The 20,071-nt window shown below is 43.1% G+C and overlaps 1 protein-coding gene across 1 annotated transcript; it reads right to left on the bottom strand.

The window, feature by feature from the left end:
• Nucleotides 1–7,933: 7,933 nt before the first annotated feature.
• Nucleotides 7,934–8,899, bottom strand: LOC115098720 (olfactory receptor 1019-like). Its single transcript, XM_029615556.1, has one exon. The coding sequence runs from the start codon at nt 8,897–8,899 to the stop codon at nt 7,934–7,936; it is 966 nt and encodes a 321-aa protein (XP_029471416.1).
• Nucleotides 8,900–20,071: the final 11,172 nt, after the last annotated feature.

Below are 20,071 nucleotides of genomic sequence, written 5' to 3'. Positions count from 1 at the left end.
AACTGCATCTAAGTGAAATAGCTTAATTTAGTTAGGGGTATTAACCACCGCAATAAGCAAGCTACACCCATTCTTATCTGTTTATTCAGACTGTATAATTCAGTCCTTGTTGATAGTTGCCTGAATATAGATCAACTTTTCTTCATTCTCCCCTGTCATTGAAGCAGAGAGCCATGCTGGCTATGTATTAAAAGTGAAGTATCAGTCTTGCTCCCCTGCCGTTGAAGCAGAGGACTATGCTGGATATGCGTGAAGTGTCAAACATCCAGACTGTGAATGGATGTCCTTTTAACCAATCACTGAACTTCTTGCATATGGCCCTCTTGAAAGGAAGAAACTCTAATCTGTGTGCTGGATATTTAGCTTGTGCTTGCCTGATAGACTTGCTAGCAAAAAACACAGGCCTTGTTTTTTGTTTTGTTTTTTTTACCTTCCTTGTGCACTTAAGCAGAGTTCCAAACCTTCCACTCAAGCATCCACAGCCTAAATACATGTACTATAAAAATCTGAATGGGCCAAAACTACCACCTCTTACAGAGTCCTCTTCTAATTCTGTAAGGCCCTTGTGCAGTCCTTATTCCAGTCGCATGGTTTAACTTCTTGAAATATACTTTCTCCCCCTCTGCTTTTTCTGTGGTAAGTTGATACAGAGACTTTAACATTGCAGAGAAACACTCAAGTGGCTGCAGTAATTGAACATTCAAAGCACAGATTGCATTTCCTATTAAGATAGTAATTTACCATCATCTTTCTTGAGATCTTTCCCTGTCAGATTAGATATCACAGATGTCGTGTCTGGGTCCATAGCTACTCCATTTTCATTTATATGATGCCCAATAAATTGATGACAACACAGGAGAAATTTTCATTTCTTTTGTGTTAATTTCAAATTGTAAACACTTAAACATCTACATACCAACTCCAAACTCCAAATTGCAATATCTTTATCAGGTTCAAATACCAGCAAGACATCTAGGAAGCACAGCAGACTCAAATAGATTTGGTCACCAAATATCGATGTCATCATCCACACGAATAACCCTGGTAAATTATACAATCCCTGTGGAAGGCAATTATATTCAAAAAGACCAAGTAGAGTAGTACCATAGTACATCTGTATACTTCTTGTCCTTTTCATGAAGTGGGATTTAATAGAATCCAAATATCAATTCCATGTGTGGCTGGTCCCCCATTTTGGGGGACCAGCCACACATGGAATTGTGTGGCTGGTCCTGGACCCATAGCAGCCCAACATGATCCAGGGCTGCTATGGGTCCAGGACCAAGTCCGGATTGGGTGAAACTATCTTCCTGGAACCCTGGCATGATCAGTCATTAGTGAATACCAAGCATCACACTCCAGCAGGATGATTCCCACCACGTGCAAGAGGGTCCAATATAAGAGTAAAGAAGCAATAATTAGCAAAGTCGGTAAAAATAAATAATCAAGCCAATGTCCATCCATTCACATAGGCACTGGAAAAATAACAACACAGAGTCCTTGGTGATGTTCAAAACAAATTGTTTACTTTAACTTAAATAGAAGTATCCAGGCCAAAATCACAAGGAAGAAAAACAACATAAAAAATATCAGGCCCATGCCCAACCCAGGAAGCCAGAGATCTGACTGCACAGCTCCTCTTCTGTCTTCAAAATGATGTTCTCAGCATGAAGATGTGCCGGAATAACTTCACTCCAGGGCCTTCCTCCTCTTCAGCTTAAGGGGCCATTTTGATGTATGGTAGTTTAAATAAATTGGGCGAAAGCACAAAGAGAGCGGAGTAGAAAGCACACACATTTAGGTAATTATCAACAAAATAATGTGCGGCAAATAATTATACTGGGCAATAACAGTTTCCCAAACAAAATGATTTTTTATTCTGTTCAGTTCCACAATAGACCAATTCAATTCCACAATAGACCAATGTTTATAATTGGGAGACCCCGACACGGTCGTGTATCGCATCAGGCTGCATTAGGGGACCAGAGTTTTCAAAATCTATAATCAAACAAACATCATACGGTTATTGTGCAGTTAGGCGGACACAGAGGTACAGGAATAAATGGTTATCAATTAAAGGAGGGACCAAGACACTCAGTGGTAATTTGTAAGAACAACAAAACAGGTAGACAAAATATATAAAGGAGAATATAACTAAAGTGAGGGGGGGAGAAGGGGGGGAAGGGGAGGAGAAGGAGAGGGAGGGAGACCGTGTTGGGGTCTCCCAATTATAAATTTTGGCCTATTGTGGTATTGAACACTTGTGCACAATCAATATGTGCACAAACAGAATAAAAAATCATTTTGTTTGTGAAACTGTTATTGCCCGTTATAATTATTTGCCGCACATTATTTTGTTGATAGTTTAAATAAAGTGACATATATCAAAACGGTGCCTTCTGTTAGAAGGAAAGCACCGTAGTGAAATTATTCTGGTGTATCCTCAAGGGGAAGACATTATTTTAAGAAGACTGAAGAGGAGCTTTATGCCCTGGAATCCAATCATTTAGCCTAGGCCTAGGCCAACACTGGAATTGAGACCAGGTCTCTGGACTGAGCCCCAGTGTAAAGATTTGGCTTAGCTGAGTCCCAGCATTAGATCTAGGCCTCTGGACCTTCCCCAGCATTGGACTTGGTCCTAGGCCAAGGCCTAGGCATTGAGACCCATCCTCCAGGTCATGTCCTGGCAATGATCCTGGTCCCTAGACTTGGCCTTGACCTAAACCTATACCCCTGCATCAGAAATGGGCTGACTGGCCGGGCCCTCAGCATCTTGCCAGGCCCTAGATCAAGGCCTAGGCATGTCTTAGCCCAGGCTAAGGCCTTTGCATCTGGACCCAGCATAGGCCCCAGAGTCAGGCTGAGGCCCTGGCATCAGGCATTGGTCCCAGCAGACATCTAGTTGTCATGATCCAGCCTCTGGGCTTAGCCCTGGCTTCAGGTCTTGGCCTTGGTCAAGGTCCCAGCACCATAAACAGGCCTCTGGGCCAGGCCTTGGTGTTGGGCCTATTCCTAGTTTGAGGCCTAGACATTGGGATCTGCCTCCAGTCTGGGCACTGGTGTCAGGCTTGGGGTTCAGCTGATACCTAGGCATCATAAACCAGCATCTTCGGAACACCATCAAACATGGGGAAGGGACAGGAGTTTCCTGACTTCAGCAAATATTTGAGGGTGGTTTCCAGGCCTTGGCCTTAGCTCACATCAAAACCAAGACCATGGCAATGGGCATGAGCTTGGGCTGAGACACTGGCATTGTGCTCAAGCATAGGCAGTGGTCCCTGCATCGAGCCTACTAGCCCTAGGCTGAAGTGCTGGCATCATTCCTGGGTGTATTCTGCAGTCCATGCTTTGGATCTCAGCCAATGCCCAGGTGAGGCACTGGTCTCAGGCCTGGACCTAGGCTGGATGGTTGAATTTTTTTTCAAAATGAAATGAAAATATGAATGTTCCTGTAATTCTATTGGATTTCTTATTGTTTTATTTTGACGTAATGAAATGAAATAGGAAATATTGTCATTTCATCTTTTGTGAATGCACAACCCTTTTAGCCACAATCTTTAGGAAAATAGCTCTCTGCTGTCTCTGAAATATATCAAGCATTTTCTGGATCTCATCTAATTGCAGACATTTAAATCACTTTGCAACTCCAAGTGAGGATAGTTTTTACAAACAACATTGTAACTTAATGTTTTGTGTCATCAATTCTCCTTCACTGTCACTGTAAATACTAGGGATGTGAATCGTGTCCTCGATCGTCTTAACGATCGATTTCGGCTGGGAGGGGGAGGGAATCGTATTGTTGCCGTTTGGGGGGGGTAAAATATCGTGAAAAATCGTGAAAAAATCGTGAAAAAATCGAAAAAATCGCAAAACCGGCACATTAAAACCCCCTAAAACCCACCCCCGACCCTTTAAATTAAATCCCCCACCCTCCCGAACCCCCCCCAAATGACTTAAATAACCTGCGGGTCCAGCGGCGGTCCGGAACGGCAGCGGTCCGGAACGGGCTCCTGCTCCTGAATCTTGTTGTCTTCAGCCGGCGCCATTTTCCAAAATGGCGCCGAAAAATGTCGTTCAGCGAGGGTTCCGGCGCCTCGCTGAACAACCTCCTGCAGTCGATCTCCTGCCGGCGCCATTTTCCGTACGAAAACGATTCGCGGCGGGAAATCGCTCCCTGACCCCCGCTGGACCTCCAGGAACTTTTGGCCAGCTTGTGGGGGGCCTCCTGACCCCCACGAGACTTGCCAAAAGTCCAGCGGGGGTCCGGAAGGACCTCCTGCCGTCCAATCGTGTTCGTCTATGGCCGCCGCCATTTTCCAAAATGGCGCCGGCTGAAGACAACAAGATTCAGGAGCAGGAGCCCGTTCCGGACCGCTGCCGTTCCGGACCGCCGCTGGACCCGCAGGTTATTTAAGTCATTTGGGGGGGGTTCGGGAGGGTGGGGGATTTAATTTAAAGGGTGGGTTTTAGGGGGTTTTAGTGTGCCGGCTCACGATTCTAACGATTTATAACGATAAATCGTTAGAATCTCTATTGTATTGTGTTCCATAACGGTTTAAGACGATATTAAAATTATCGGACGATAATTTTAATCGTCCTAAAACGATTCACATCCCTAGTAAATACTCATTAACAAGATCCAGTGCTTTGTTCAACCTTATCCAGTAATCAAGTACACTTTCTTCTGTCTTGGATAAGGCTTGGTAAAAGTCTGCAAAAGGAGTGGATGTTGATATGATTTCCCTAAAATGCTGCTTGAATTCATCAAATATGGACGTAGGATCACCATATAGATCTCTCTGACTGTTTCTGATACTGATGTTAGTAACATCCTTTGCCTTGGCTACAAGTCTTTCCAGAATTTCACTATCTTGTTTTTGTAGTTTAAATCCCCTTTTTTCTAAGAAAAATATGCAATTTTTCCTTCAACTCATAAATGGTACCTTTATCCTTGCCATCATCTCTGTGCTCAAGAGGTTCCTTTACATCTCTTAATGATTTACATTTACAGTGCATGAGCGAGAGTGCAGGGTACGGGGCAGACTGGTCACGAGAGCTTTGATTCTTTCTTCCATTATCAAAATGTACCTGCCGTCCTAACTAGCAATCCTGGGGTTGATACTGTGTGTGTCTGGATTTAACAGAACTGTCCCACAAAGGTGTAAAGGGAAGAGGACTTTGCTGCAACATCTCATGGCTAACTGTTCTTTCCAAAACTGAAACTGAAACCTTGCTAGAAGTGTGCACTCTCATTGCAGGCTCTGTGCACACACTTCCGCGACTTTGCCGTTATAAAGTTTTCTTCCACCTTGCATGCCTGAGGAGGCACCAGGAGCTGGGCTGCACTCCTGCACGTTTTTCCTGGAGCAGATACCTAGTACAGACTCTGCTATTTTATTTTCACATTTTGCTGACTCCCTAAGCTCTCTTGCACACTCTTGGGGAAATTTCTTCCCCTTCCCTCTGCCTCTACCAGCAAACTCCATTTATCTTAATGCACAAATCACAGATAATATCTCTTGCAGAAATTAAACTCAGTAGATAAATTAATAAAGCACAGAACGGCAAAACATAAAAGAAAGCACTGAAACCCAGTCTGTATGCAGCAACCTCTGGAGCTCTACCCTGTGGTACCAGCTCACTGCTGGCTTAAAGGCAGCCTGCGTAAAATGTGCAGGTAAAACTGGGAGTACTGCTTAGTGCCCTTGCCAGAGAAGTGGTGATGATCGGCCAGTCAGAGACCACAGCTCCCCCCTCACCAATCCCGCAACACACATTTTACACTCAAGTTGCTTTTTCTAATTCTTGATGCATTTGCATAGTATTAGTTTACTGTATCGGAAGTTAAAATGTATTCTGGGCTTTAAAAATGCATAATGAAATCCCGGACTTAGTTTCTTAATGCCCAGATTACTGTTGCACTCCCACAAGAGAGGGGAGAGTGAAGCGGATGGTTTTCTTAGTTACCTCAGATGCCTCAAGTGGCTGCCAGAGCTCCTTCACTGCTGCTGCTCTGTTACTTAGGGCAGTCAAGGTACCTAACAAAGGCAACTGCCCGCACCCTCTGTCTTCTCCCTTCTCTGGTGGGAGTGATGCATTATGATGGATTAATTTGTGTCTTTGCCCCTCTCTCCCTTTGCTTTAAAATTTGGAAGAGAGACTGGTGGGGCTTTCAGTGCTCCCTTGCTTTTTTTTTGGCCGCACGAGTCCTCTCCATAAATGTACTGCCTGCTCCTTGGAGGCCACACAACAGTTTGTTAATCAAGGTGTGCCTGGGGCAGGAAAAGGTCAGGAAACATGGGACTAAGATACACAATTTCAGGAGATTCAGACTTCATAAATTAAATACAATACCATTTATTTATTAATTGTAGAATAATAAATGCATTTGAATGTAGCATCCATCTGTGATAGTACTCTGTTTTCTCTTTGCTAAATGGAATTAGCTAACACACACTTGTCTACAGGCCCTCCCTCAATAAATAATGTAAATAGGCACTAAAATGTAACATAAATACTGACACCTTTTTTTTTAAACAAGAGTCACAGCATTACTAGTACGAAAGAAACACTTCCAAAAATCACAATTTTTTATTTATTTATTTTGGATTTAACTCACACCTTTTCATTGCTAGCTCAGGAATGTCCCTGTCCCCAGAGGGCTTACAAGCTAAGGGTCTCATTTACTAAGCATTTTCTCCATAGACAGATAAAGGGAGAAAAGTCTTAGTAAATCAGGCTCTATGCTTGCACCTGTGGCAATTGAGGGTAAAGTGACTTGCCCAAAGTCACAAGGAGTATCAACAGGATCTGAACTCTGGCTTCCCTTCTTCTTAGCTGACCGCAGGCGAGTATGGAGTAACACCCAATTCAACGATACGGAGAAGTTCAGACCCCAGCAGTTGGTTGTCCAGCATTCATTTGCACACCCCTGAGGAAAGATTCGACATCTGAAACACGGATAGTTCGTGTCGGGACCGTTATCAGCAGACGGACATTTTACACCAACATCAAACGGGGAAGTCTGATTTTCATTTTACCGATTTACCTAGCATTAATGTTTGTTAAGCCTTTATTATGCATTGCTTGCATTGAAAGTTTACCCACTCTTTCGCCTCGGCAGAGTCTTTAGGTTACGACACCATAAAGAAAAGCAAAAGAAGAAAAATTTTGCTTGAATATATATACAAAAAAAATTCACACGGGAGGAGGAGGAGAGTTTATGATTATATACACCACAAAGTAGTGGTGCGGGGGCACCTACACTTATGTATGAAACTTTCCTCTAACTCCTTTTAATATTTCATTACTTAATATTTCATTACTTCATTTTATAGAGTTTATCTCATTGAAACACATCTCACATTGAGTAGGTGCATTAAGTTGAAGTCATAAATCATACAAAAAAATGGATTAGTATTTTTAAAATTAATTCAAAAATTCTCATTAACATCAGCGTGATAGGTTTTTACCTATGATTCTTTTTCCCTTCTTCTTAGCCTGCTGCTGTATGTCTTATACACTGTATTTGGGTGGGTTTTATGCATAATGTAATTTATGATGTAGAGACAAGCAAAATGTGTTCAGAATTATGGGTGATTTTCATAACTCATTGTGCATTTACCTAGAAAAATAACACTCCCCTAATGCTGCTTTTGTTAATGGATTTCCTGAAAGTTATGGGTGGAGAACATTGACACTTTTCATCCAGTACAAATCTGATTTCAGTTAGCATTAAGACATGAAGCCATTGTGTGGGGTTTTCTTGTAAGAATTGAAGACACACTGAGCAGAGCAAAAGAGACAGGATGAAGGTTAAGACACTTGAATCATTCTGTTCAAATGAAATGCAAATAAGAGCCAGCATGGAGCTTATGTCTCTTCAATCTATTTTTTGAATCTTTAAGTCAGTTCGGATGAAAAAAAAAATCTTTCAATTTGTGAATCTGGGTATCCTTCCTATGGAAGAAGATGTTTTTGTCTGTAGGGCTTTCTTCAGTGCCATCTTTACATCCTTATTTCTAAGGCTGTAGATGAATGGGTTAAGCATGGGAGACACCACATTGTACACCACACTAGTCATCTTGTCCTTTTCCAAGGAATAGCTGGAAGTAGGTCTAAAATACATAAAAATAACTGTGCCATAGAAGAGGATTACTACCGTGAGATGGGAGGAGCAGGTGGAGAAAGTCTTATGCCTTCCACCAGTGGACTGGATCTTCAGGATGGTATTGATGATGCGGATGTAGGAGGTCAGGATAATCAGGAAGGGCAGCATTACTACCAGTGAGGACTCTGTGAAGATCATCAGCTGATTGATGGAGGTGTCTGTGCAGGAGAGCTGAAGAAGTGTTGTGGTATCACAAAAAAAGTTCTGAACCTTGTTGGAGCTGCAAAAGGAGAGCAGGTATACCAACAGTGTGTGTAGCAAAGCATGTAAAAATCCAATGATGAAAGAAATTGCTGACAAGCTTAGCCATACCCTCTTGTTCATTATTGTGATATAATGCAGTGGATTACAGATGGCAACAAAGCGATCATATGCCATGACTGAAAGAAGAACACATTCTGTGGCAGCAAAGAGAAGGAAAAAATATTGCTGAGTAATACATTGAGAGAAAGAGATGGTCTTCTTGTCACAAATGAGATTGGTTAACATTTTGGGGACAGTGACTGAGGTTAAACACATGTCTACAAAGGACAAGTTACAGAGGAAGAAATACATGGGGGCATGAAGCTGGGAGTTTCCAGTAATCACCAAGATCATGGTTCCATTCCCCAGAAGGTTCATCAGGTACATGGCCAGGAACACTACAATGAGGAGACCTCTCAGCTCTTCACGATCTGTGAGGCCCAGGAGAACAAATTCCGTCACTGCCGTCTGGTTCCTCTGTTCCATTTCTAGTCGTTTGCCACAGGAATCTAAGAAAACATTCAATTAAGGAAAATACATTTGAAGTATAGCGATATGAATACTTCTCTTCTCAAAGTCACAGGCGATAAAATTTGACAAATTAACTTCTGAGCTTCAGATTAACACTTGGAGAAAATCTTTACGGAAAAAATATCAAAATGTCTGGAAAAAATAAAAATGAAAGAACCTTAAGCTTTTACTCATTCTCACCTGGTAACAAATTAGCCACATTGGTGCAACATTGATGTGTGCATTTACCTGTAGACTTTGCACTAGGGATGTGCATTTATTTTTAAATGCAAAGAAAAACTCAATGAAAAATTAGCATTTTTTTTAAATGAACAGAACACCCCTTTTGTATGTATTTTTCCTTCATTAACTTATTTTGGAACATGAACAAAAAACAGACTCACCAGAACTGCAAAATGACCTGTCATCCCAAGCCTTCCCAATATCAACTCACCACACACACACACCAAAGGTCTGTTACCCTCTTCTTGGGATCTGTGAAGTAGAAAGGAGCAGGAATGATCTCCACTCATTCCTGACTTGCTGGGTCCTGCTTTGCAAATGTTGCTAGGTAACCCTGAGGCTGGCACCATTTTTATGTCCAGCTATATGTTGAATGCTGTACAGTAAAATGGTGCCACCTGGTGCTATTTTCAGAATGAGACACACAGGGACAGAGCAGCTGGGGAGAAGCTTATGAAGAAGGCATGTGGAGGGAGGGGGTTGATTTTGCTGTTTTGGTGCTGGGTGGTGGGGGCAGTTTCTTTTTTTATGCTTCCAGGGTTTTGTTTTTTTTGTTCTTTAAACAAAACAAAATAAATATTAATCAAATCTAAGCACAAGTAGAAAATAACTACTCAACATGAATAAAGCAAAATGAAAAAGATTTTCCTTGTGTCCCCCTACCTTGCACCAATTCCCAAACTGAAATTAAGAATATACCTTCCCTTTGTAAATTGCTCTGGGAAGACGTTACTGCTGAAATTTGCAGCTCCTTTTTTCTGCAGGTAGTCTTCCAGTGCATAGCAAACTATAGACTGTTAATACTCCTTGTCCTAACCCTACCCCCACAGGACTGCTCCACTCAATGCATCTTAAAGGACACTGCTTGTGCTGCCCTGTACTGACTTCTTAGAGGGCAAATTTTGAACTTTATCCACATGAATTGCCTTTCTGAATGTTATCCATCCTGTATTCAGGGAAAAAAAGTTTGTGCTGCGTCATAGTGGAGGCATTGACAGGCAGGGTTAGGTCATGGGAGAAAATTACAGGCATAGTTTTGGATTTTCAAAATAGTACACGTAGTTTTGGTCAGGAAAAGTGATCTGCAGATAAAGGAGGTACAAACCTCTGCAGGTCCTTTTTCATTTGGCACTCTCCAAAATGAAAGAATGCATGAACTTTTCCTTTGAAAGTTGGTACAAACTCCACAGCTCTGCAGTCCTGTGGGCTTTGCAGCAACACTGGCAGTTTGAAAATTGCTTTCTCAGCGGCTTGAAAGCTGAGCGGTTTTTAAATTGACCACTTGTTTTAAAATTTATATCTTATACTTGGTTTTATAATTATATTATATGAATGGTCTCTCTCATATTGAGCTGTGATCATCCTTATATCTTTTGTGTTCTCATTATCTGCTTTGTTTTTTTTATTATTTGTGAATGCTTTATATAAAATTTCAAAACAGTTATTGAAAGCAACAAAATGACCAATTTTTAGGGGTTAATTTTCAAAATATTTCAGTGTGTAAAACACATAGGGCTGGATTTTAAAAGGGTTACGTGTGCCGGGCCTATTTTAGAAAGGCCCGGCGACGAACATAAAGCCCTGGGACGCTTGTAAGTCCCAGGGCTTTACAAAAGGGGCGGTCCGGGGCAGGGCCAGAGGACTCCGACAGAGCGGCCATTACCTCTGAGTTGGAGAATCGCGTGCCGGAAGTCTGCCTGGAGGCAGGCGCAAAAGGTAAGACAAAGGACAGGGGGAGGTTAGAGTAGGGCTGGTGGGGGAAAGATTAGGGGAAGGGGTGGGAAGGTCAGTTTAGGGGAAAGGAAAGCTCCTTCACAGGCCACTCCAATTTCGGAGCGGCCTGGGAGGGAACAGGGAAGGCACTGCGGCTCGGCGTGCGTAAGGTGAACAATTGTGCACCCCCTTGTGCGCGCCAACCCCAAATTTTATAACATATGCGCACCTGCGCATGCAAGTTATAAAATCGGGTGTACATGTGCGCTCGCCTGGTAGCGCACGCACCTTTTTAAAATCTACCCCTTTTTAATAAAGAAATGGCTGTTGTTTGTGCATACCAGCAGTGAGACACGTAACCCTTATAGGGTACAAAGAAGCTCTTTAAGGGCATTATGGGACAGGGCTCAGAAGACTGCACATAAGTTGGTATATGCGCATAAATTACCAAGCTTTTATGCCCACTTTTACACCTGCTAATTGAGTTGCAGATGTGAAATTGTCTTTTGTCTTCAGTATTGTGACATGGAGACACACGCTGTATCAAGTGACACAAGTACAAAACACCTTCTCTGTATTAGATATTGAAGAAGTTCTGGTGAAAGAGATTGAAGTGTTATCTGAAAATAAAGAAGAATCCCAATGCAAACAGAAATTCCATAATACAATCATTAACAAAAGGAAAAAGCTCACGGGCGGATTGACCTATCGGGGGATCGGGCTTCCCCCGGTGGGCCGATCACTCCTGTCATGTGATTTTTTTTTTTTTTAAATTATAAAGTTTCCAGCCAAAGTATTAGGGGGCGCCGCGAGCAGTGGTATCCTGAGGGGAGCCAATGCCCCCGGACACAGGGGAGCTCATGCAGCCGCCAGTGACACGCATGTAGCAGGCAGATCGGCAGGGCCGTGGTGGAGCTCACGTCACCACGGCCCGAAGAAAAAGATCGCGTTTAAACGCGCTGATGCTCCTCCTCCTTCCTGCCCGCGCAGTCCCGGAAGTAAACATTGCCAGAGACGCGTGGGCAAGAAGGATGAGGAGCATCAGCGCGTGCAGAAGAGGAGCAGCGCTTATGGGCCGCCGCGAATCATCTCAGAAGCTGGAGAAGAGAAAGAGGCTCGGTAGCAGGGCCGCTGCGGCCAGAGAAGAGGAAGAGGCCCGGTAGCAGGGCCGCTGCAGAGCCCATCCTGCGGCGACCCGTGAAGAGGAGGCCCAGAGGTGAGAGAGAGGCTGAGGGTCTGTAGAGTGTGTATGTGTGCGTGCGTGAGATGAGTTGAGAGACTGTGTGTGGGAGTGAGAACCTGAATGTTTGCAGAGACAGCATGTAAGAGCCTCTATGTGTGTGAAAGAGACAGCATGTGACAGGGAGAGCCTGTGCTTGAGCAAGACAGCATGTGGGAGTGAGAGAGAGCATGTGTGTATGTGTGTGTGTGTGTGTGAGAGAGAGAGAGACAGCATGTGAGATCCTCTGTGTATGTGAGAGAGACAGCATGTGACAGTGAGAGCCTGTGTGTATGAATGATTGTATGAGAGAGAGCATGTGACAGTGAGAGCCTGTGTGTGTGTGTGTGTGTGTGAGAGAGAGAAATGCATGTGAGAATGAGAACCTGACTGTGTGTTTGAGGGAAGAAGATGAAGAGAAAAAAAGATAATATAAAAGGAATTGGAAAAAAAATAAGAAAGGGAAGGTGGAAAAAAAAGCCTGTGACCAACCGATTAGAAAACTAAGATCAACCAGCAAAGGTAAAATAAAAAATGAATTACTTTTTAGTGATTGGCACATGTAATCTTTGGGAATGTTCAAGAATAGCACTTTCTCTATGCGGATCTCGCAATGTACGAGATCAGCATGGAGAAAGTGGAAGCCCACGGGGCTTGCACAGAGGAGACAGCAGGATGGGCTTCAGTGTCAGTAGCAGCAATCGGCGCCTCCCCAATAGCTATGCGGCAGAAATGATAGTAGCAGCAGAGGAATGAGAGAGGTTCAGAGGTTGCTGGCAAAAGAAAGAGAGGGGGATCTGCCTTTAGTGTGTGCATGTGTATGAATGGGACTCTGCCTGGGAGTGTATGTGTGTGAATGCATGGGTGCCTGCCTGGGGGTCTGTGTGTGTGAGAATGAATGTGTGCATGCCTGGGGGATGGGGAGGGAGTGTGAGAAAACGAATGGGAGCCTGCCTGGTGTGTGTGTGTGTATGTGTGTGTGTGTGTGTGTGTGAGGGTGTGTGGGGGTGGAGGGGGAGAGAGTGTCTTAGAGCCTGTCAGTGAGAGCGAGAGGTTATGGTGGATATAAGAGCATGAATGTGTATGTATGTGACAGTGTATGTGTGAGAGAGAATGTACATGTGAGTATGTGTGAGAGAGAGAGGATAACCTCCTAATCCTCGACAATATCAGGGTGACTGTAAATCAAGAGCTCCCACAGAAGGGGACAGCAGGGGATTTTTAAAATCCTTATTAGTTTTAATTATTGAATGTTATTTGATACATGTGCTGTTTTGAAATATCTTATTAGTGTTTGGGATATTGTAAAAAATGTATATGATTTTAATTAATAGAAATTCTATTTATCAGTAGTTTTAAAATAGTCTTTTATTATAGTTTTACTATTATAACTGATGCTTTGTTTCTTGATTTTATTTGTTTTATGAGGAATGGTGGTTCTATTTTTCTATTGTTAATACACGGAGTCTTGCTTCTTGGAGTTTCCATTTCAGTTTTTGTCATTTGTGCTCCTTCATTTTGTATTCTGTATTTGGTAAGAGTTTGTGTTCTGCATGCAAAGACTGAGATGAAGCATTATTTTAGCATGTGGTTTCTCTGTAGGGATCTGTGTAGTAGCTTGGCCTGTTCTGTTTTCCTGATAGGAGGTGTATTGATATTTTAGATTCTGGTGTAATATTTGTGGTATTCTTTTTCATAGGTGGGGTTGTTATTCTTTGAGTGTTGGCAAATAGTACTGTGTTGATACGGGAGAACCATGCTGAAATATAGGGGTGTGTACATATATATGTAAATTATATATGTAAATTATATTGTATATGTAATTGGGTGCCCATAGGCCAGTATGGAGAAAAATCCCCCGGGCCACTATTTTCCCTCAATCTGCCCCTGAAAAAGCTCATTGTGCTGGGTGATTCTGTCATCAAAGGCACTAATCTGGGAACTCTTAGCGAGGGAAACACTACAGTCAAAAGCCTCCCAGGATCATCAACCAGCAGAAATGCTATTCAAATAGTCCAAGTGATCAAAAAAGAAAGCAAAGACTCTAAAGCTGATTTTATCATCCATCTGGGAACCAACGACCTTGCTAGAAACAGCATCCATGTGGTACAGAGAGATTTCCAGTCTCTAGCGAAACAGATTAGTCACATGGCAAAAACCATCGCTTTTTCAGAAGTGTTACCTGTTCATGGAAAGGGGAAGACGAGGCTAAGCCATATTAATAACTTCAATGTATGGCTCAAATCCTGGTGTAAGGAACAAAGTTTTGGATTTATTGGGGGGTTTTGGCCATGTATGGAATAATAAAAAGCTCTGTGTCAAAGATGACAGGAAAAATGATCCTAAGAGATAAATTCAAATCCTATGTCCTAAGGCATTTCAACTAGAAGCCGGGGGTGGCAGAAAGAAATTAGAATGTCACCCCCCAAATGCAAATGCAATGGAAAAGGGTGAGGTGGATAACAAAACTCAACTAAATAAGTCACAAAAAGAGTCCAAGAAAAGCAGTAACCTGAACGAGAAAAGCTGGAAAGCTATGAGCAAAAATGCTCGTAGTGTGGGCAATAAAATCCCAGATCTGCAAGCCCTTGGATATTGTTGCTGTCACAGAGATGTGGTTCACGGAATCTCATGATTGGGATATGGCATTACTGGAAAGGAAAGGGGGAGGAGTGGCTCTTTATGTCAGAAACAATATCCAATAATTGATTCTTCCAATCTCCGCTAAAGTGAGACCAAACTACTTATGCAATCTGTGTATCCCAATAATAATCTCACCCACCTTTAAACCTTCACTTATTTGTTCAAAAATCAATTTTTTAAAAAAAATATTATAATGCGGGGAAAGGTAAGTTTCATACGCTTGAATGCATGCCTTCCACGGCCTTGCTTCTTTTATGTGATGTAATCATTAACTTACCTCTCTCCCACTCCATTTATTTTTTACTCTATTTTTTTGAAAAAAAATTTTGTTATTGAATTTTTGCTAAAATCTATTAATATTCACTAAATGATGCCCTTGAAGGCTTTTCAATGAATTCTTGTTGTTATCCACTTTGATTTTATAACCAAAACGCCAATATCATACTACTGAATTCTGCCTATGCAGGCTTCTCAGTAATTCATTCTCCCTTAAACCCCAAATGGGTGAAAAATTATATCGCTTTTTTCTTAACAAAGAACTGTTCATTCAAACACCAAATGTTGTAGTTTAGAATATAAGACTTATCTCCCAACACAGCTGTGTTTTGAAAAGGTGTCCTTTCTTCATCAGGGGAGCTTGTGTGCGTTCTTAAATACGCGTTCTCAGGTTCTGAAAACTCTGCTCTGTGGCGTGCTTCTTTTGATTTCTTGCCTCAGGTTAATAAATGCTGATCCATGGCGTGCTAGTTCCTTCCTCTCTCTCGAGCTGAACAGCTCTGAGTGTCAGCGTTATTTCTCCTGCACTAAAAATTGTGCTTTTTAAATTGGTCAGCAGATCAAAATTCCGCAAATGGTTAAGAAGACGTCTTGCATGAATTACAACGAACAGCACTGGATTTTTAGATTGAACACGGTAGCCCCACAAGGGCTAAACGAGGAGATTGAGTGGACGATATTGCTTTGAATAGAAGGAATTTGTTTCATAACATAAGAAAAAAAAGTTTATGAGGTCTTTCAGGTCCTCTGTGAATCTTGGAGAATATAACATCGGGAACAGAGATACATTTTGATTGACAACACAACGTATGACGTAACATGCAAGATGTCCTCTTAACCATTGGCGGAATTTTGATCTGCTGACCAATTTAAAAAGCACAATTTTTAGTGCAGGAGAAATAACGCCGACACTCAGAGCCGTTCAGCTCGAGAGAGAGGAAGGAACTAGCACGCCATGGATCAGCGTTTATTAACCTGAGGCAAGAAATCAAAAGAAGCACGCCACAGAGCAGAGTTTTCAGAACCTGAGAGCGTGTATTTAAGAACGGACACAAGCTCCCCTGATGAAGAAAGGACACCTTTTCGAAACACAGCTGTGTTGGGAGATAAGTCTTATATTCTAAACTACAACATTTGGCGTTTGAATGAACAGTTCTTTGTTAAGAAAAAAGCGATATAATTTTTCACCCATTTGGGGTTTAAGGGAGAATGAATTACTGAGAAGCCTGCATAGGCAGAAATCAGTAGTATTATATCGGCGTTTTGGTTATAAAATCAAAGTGGATAACAACAAGAATTCATTGAAAAGCCTTCAAGGGCATAATTTAGTGAATATTAATAGATTTTAGCAAAAATTCAATAACAAAAATTTTTTTCAAAAAAATAGAGAAAAAGTAAAGGGAGTGGGAGGGAGGTAAGTTAATGATTACATCACATAAAAGAAGCAAGGCCGTGGAAGGCATGCATTCAAGCGTATGAAACTTACCTTTCCCCGCATTATAATATTTTTTTAAAAAATTGATTTTTGAACAAAAAAGTGAAGGTTTAAAGGTGGGTGAGATTATAATTGGGATACACAGAGGGGCAGATTTTAAAAGCCCTGCTCGCGTAAATCCGCCCGGATTTATGCGAGCAGTGCCTTGCGCGCCGGCGCACCTATTTTCCATAGGCCTGCCGGCGCGCGCAGAGCCCCGGGACTCGCCTAAGTCCCGGGGTTTTTTGTTGGGGGCGTGTCGGGGGCGGGGCCGATCGACATGGCGTTTTTGGGGCAGGACGCGGCGTTTCGGGGGCGGTCTGCGGGACGCGGCGTTTCGGGGGCGGTCCGATTTCAGAGCGGCCTCGGAGGGAACGGAGGCAGGCTGCACGGCTCGGCGCGCGCCGGCTGCCCAAAATTGGCAGCCTTGCGTGCGCCGATCCTGGATTTTAGAAGATACGCGCGGCTACGCGCGTATCTACTAAAATCCAGCGTACATTTGTTTGCGACTGGTGCGCCAACAAAAGTACGCGAATGCGCATTTTTTAAAAATCTACCACAGAAACAATATCCAAGCATCTGAGCTGCAAGTAAGATGGGCAAAGAAAAAGCAGTATGGGCCAACCTAAAAAAAGATGATGGGGCATCCATTTTTATTGGAGTGGTTTACAGGCCTCCAAATCAAATGGAAGAGCTTGACAGAGATCTGATTGAAGACATCCAAAAGATGAGAAAGAAGGGAGATGTGGTGATTGTTGGAGATTTTAATCTGCCGGATGTAGACTGGAGAATCCCTTCTGCAGAATCTAACAGAAGTAGAGAGATAGTGGATGCCCTGCAAGGGGCTCTGTTCAAACAAATGGTAATGGAGCCTACGAGGGAGGAAGCTATACTAGATTTAGTGCTCACAAATGGAGATAATGTCTCTAACATCCAGGTACCCAACTCAGCACCAGTGATCATCAAATGGTATGGTTTCATATCATAGAAGAAGCATGAACACCTGAGTTTTGCAGTTCAAAAACATGGACTTTGAAGAAATGAGGAAGTACCTGGAGGAAGAACTAGAAGGCTGGGAGAACAAGAGAGATGTGGAACAACAATGGACCAAACTAAAAAGAGCAATTACCAAAGCATTTAATCTATATATTAGAAAAGTAAAGAAAAGCAAAAGAAAAATGAAACCTATCAGGTTCTCAAAGGAGGTGGCTGACAAAATAAAAGCTAAAAGAACAGCATTCAAGAAATATAAAGGATCCCAAAGGGAGGAGCACAAGGAAGAATATCTGGTGGAAATAAGGGAGACAAAGAAAGTAATCAAGACAGCAAAAAGTCAAGCGGAAGAAAGGATTGCCAAAGAGGTAAAGCAAGATGACAAAATATTTTTCAGATACATCAGAGAAAGGAGAAAAGTTCAAAGTGGTATAGTGAAATTGAAAGGTGAAAAAGATCAATGAGTGGAGAGAGCCGAAGAAATGGAAGAAATATTAAATGAATACTTCAGTTCGGTGTTCACTAAAGAGGACCTGTTGCGCTGGTCGATCACAGGCTCCGTGGTCGACCATGCTCACCTCTTCTCCCAGCCGTCTGCGTGTTCCGTGTCGCCCTACACTGAGGTCTGCAACATGCCATAGGACATGTTCCCCACGCGGCCTGCTCCTCGAGCGAGAGGCCTTCTTCCATGGCAGGAACGCCGCTGCCATTTAAGCCCCGCCCCCGACACTGTCTAGACCATGCACCGACGATGGCCTCTTCATTAAAGGGCCCAGGGGCGGGAAACCCTGGGCCAAACCCCTGGATGTCGTCACCCTTACCGGGGTATTTAAAATCTCTCTTCACCACCATCCGGTGAGTAGGCAAGGATTCCGGTCCTGCTATTCCGACCTTCTGGGACTTCATTACGCTGCCCTGCTGAATAACCTGGGTACCTGCTCCTCAGGGGCCTTCCGCACTCTAGGCTATCCGCTCCTCGGAGAGCCATTCTCTTTATTTACTGTTGTTCCAGAGTAGTTCCAGCCTGCTACCTCTGATCTCCCTGTTGAGCCAGTTCCAGGATTTCTTCAGTGCCTGATCATCACCATTACATCTACTCTCGGTGTGAGTACTGTCTACTCATCTATCTTTATGGCACAGATCCTCAGTGTACCCTACTTGTGGGCCTCTACCAGGACCACCTTGTCTTGTGCTATAGTACCATCGCTTCCAGCATACCCTACGCTGTGGACCACTACTGGAGTTGCCAGCACAAGCTACGCCTAGATAAGGTAGACACTGATCATCTCTACACTGCAGAATTATCTATGACTGACAAACGTACAGATATCCTCCACAGGACTACTCTACAATCCGCTCCTTGGATCATCTATTGCAGTATAATAAAGTTTGTTCACCTCTGTTCTCTTTACTGCTGAGACCTTGCCTGTTGAGCTAGTTCCAGGATTTCTTCAGTGCCTGATCATCGCCATTACATCTACTCTTGGTGTGAGTACTGTCTATTCCTCTACCTTTGTGGCATGGATCCTCGGCATACCCCGCTTGCAGGCCACTACCAGGACTACTTTCTCTTGTGCTATAATACCATTGCTTCTGGCATACCCCGGGCTGCGGAAAACTACTGGAGTTGTCAGCACAAGCTATGCCTAGATAAGGTAGACACCGATCATCTCTACACTGCAGACTGACTATCGAACAGATATCCTCCACAAGACTACTCTACAATCCACTCCTTGGATCATCTATTGCAGTATAATAAAGTTTATTCACCTCTGTTCTCGTTACTGCTGAGACCTTGCCTGTTGAGGCAAGTGCCCACAAGGCTCCTCCCTGTGGGTGGAGTCTACACTGCCTCAACCCAGGGGCCCACTACAGTTTAAGACACACAGAACATAACAGGACCATTGCTAGTTATCAAGAAACTGGAGGGGAGTGGGGTCGATGTAACTCTGTTTACAGAAGAGAATGAAAGGGAAGAGCTAGGAAAACTAAAAGTGGACAAAGTCATGGGGCCTGATGAGGTTCATCCCAGGATACTGAGGGAGCTCAGAGATGTGCTGGCGGGTCCGCAGCGTGACCTGTTCAATAGATCCCTAGAAACAGGAGTGGTGCCGAGTGATTGGAGAAGAGTGGTGGTGGTCCAGCTACACAAGAGTGGGAGCAGAGAGGAGGCTAGAAACTACAGGCCACACTTTGGATCCATAAAGGCTAGATGATGGGAATGAAGAGAAGAGTCATGGGGGTGGATTACTGGAGAGGAGGCTACTACCTGGTAATTACTACCCTTACTCAATAAGCCTTCGCACGGTTAATGCAACTCCAACATTACTCTCGGCTTCAACGGCAAGGGGAAATGTGGAAAAGAAGATTTGCATTCAGGTAATAACCAACAAGGACTGAACTTCACAATCTGGGTAAACAAATAAGCTGGTGGTAGCTTGCTTATTACAGCGGTTACTATCCTAAATCAATTAAGCCTGATACATCACTTTGAATGCATATACAGCGTTGCTCTCTGCTTCAATGGCAGGGGGAAATGTGGAAAAGAGGAATTTGCATTCAGACAACAACCAACAAGGACTGAACT

This window comes from Rhinatrema bivittatum, chromosome 1 (assembly GCF_901001135.1).
Source record: "Rhinatrema bivittatum chromosome 1, aRhiBiv1.1, whole genome shotgun sequence".
NCBI classification, from domain to species: Eukaryota; Metazoa; Chordata; class Amphibia; order Gymnophiona; family Rhinatrematidae; genus Rhinatrema; species Rhinatrema bivittatum.
This window is presented reverse-complemented; position numbering and strand designations above follow the sequence as displayed.

What these genes read in the sequence shown, in the direction of transcription:
- LOC115098720 (XM_029615556.1), bottom strand. Translation starts at nt 8,899, where the DNA reads ATGGAACAGAGGAACCAGACGGCAGTGACGGAATTTGTTCTCCTGGGC.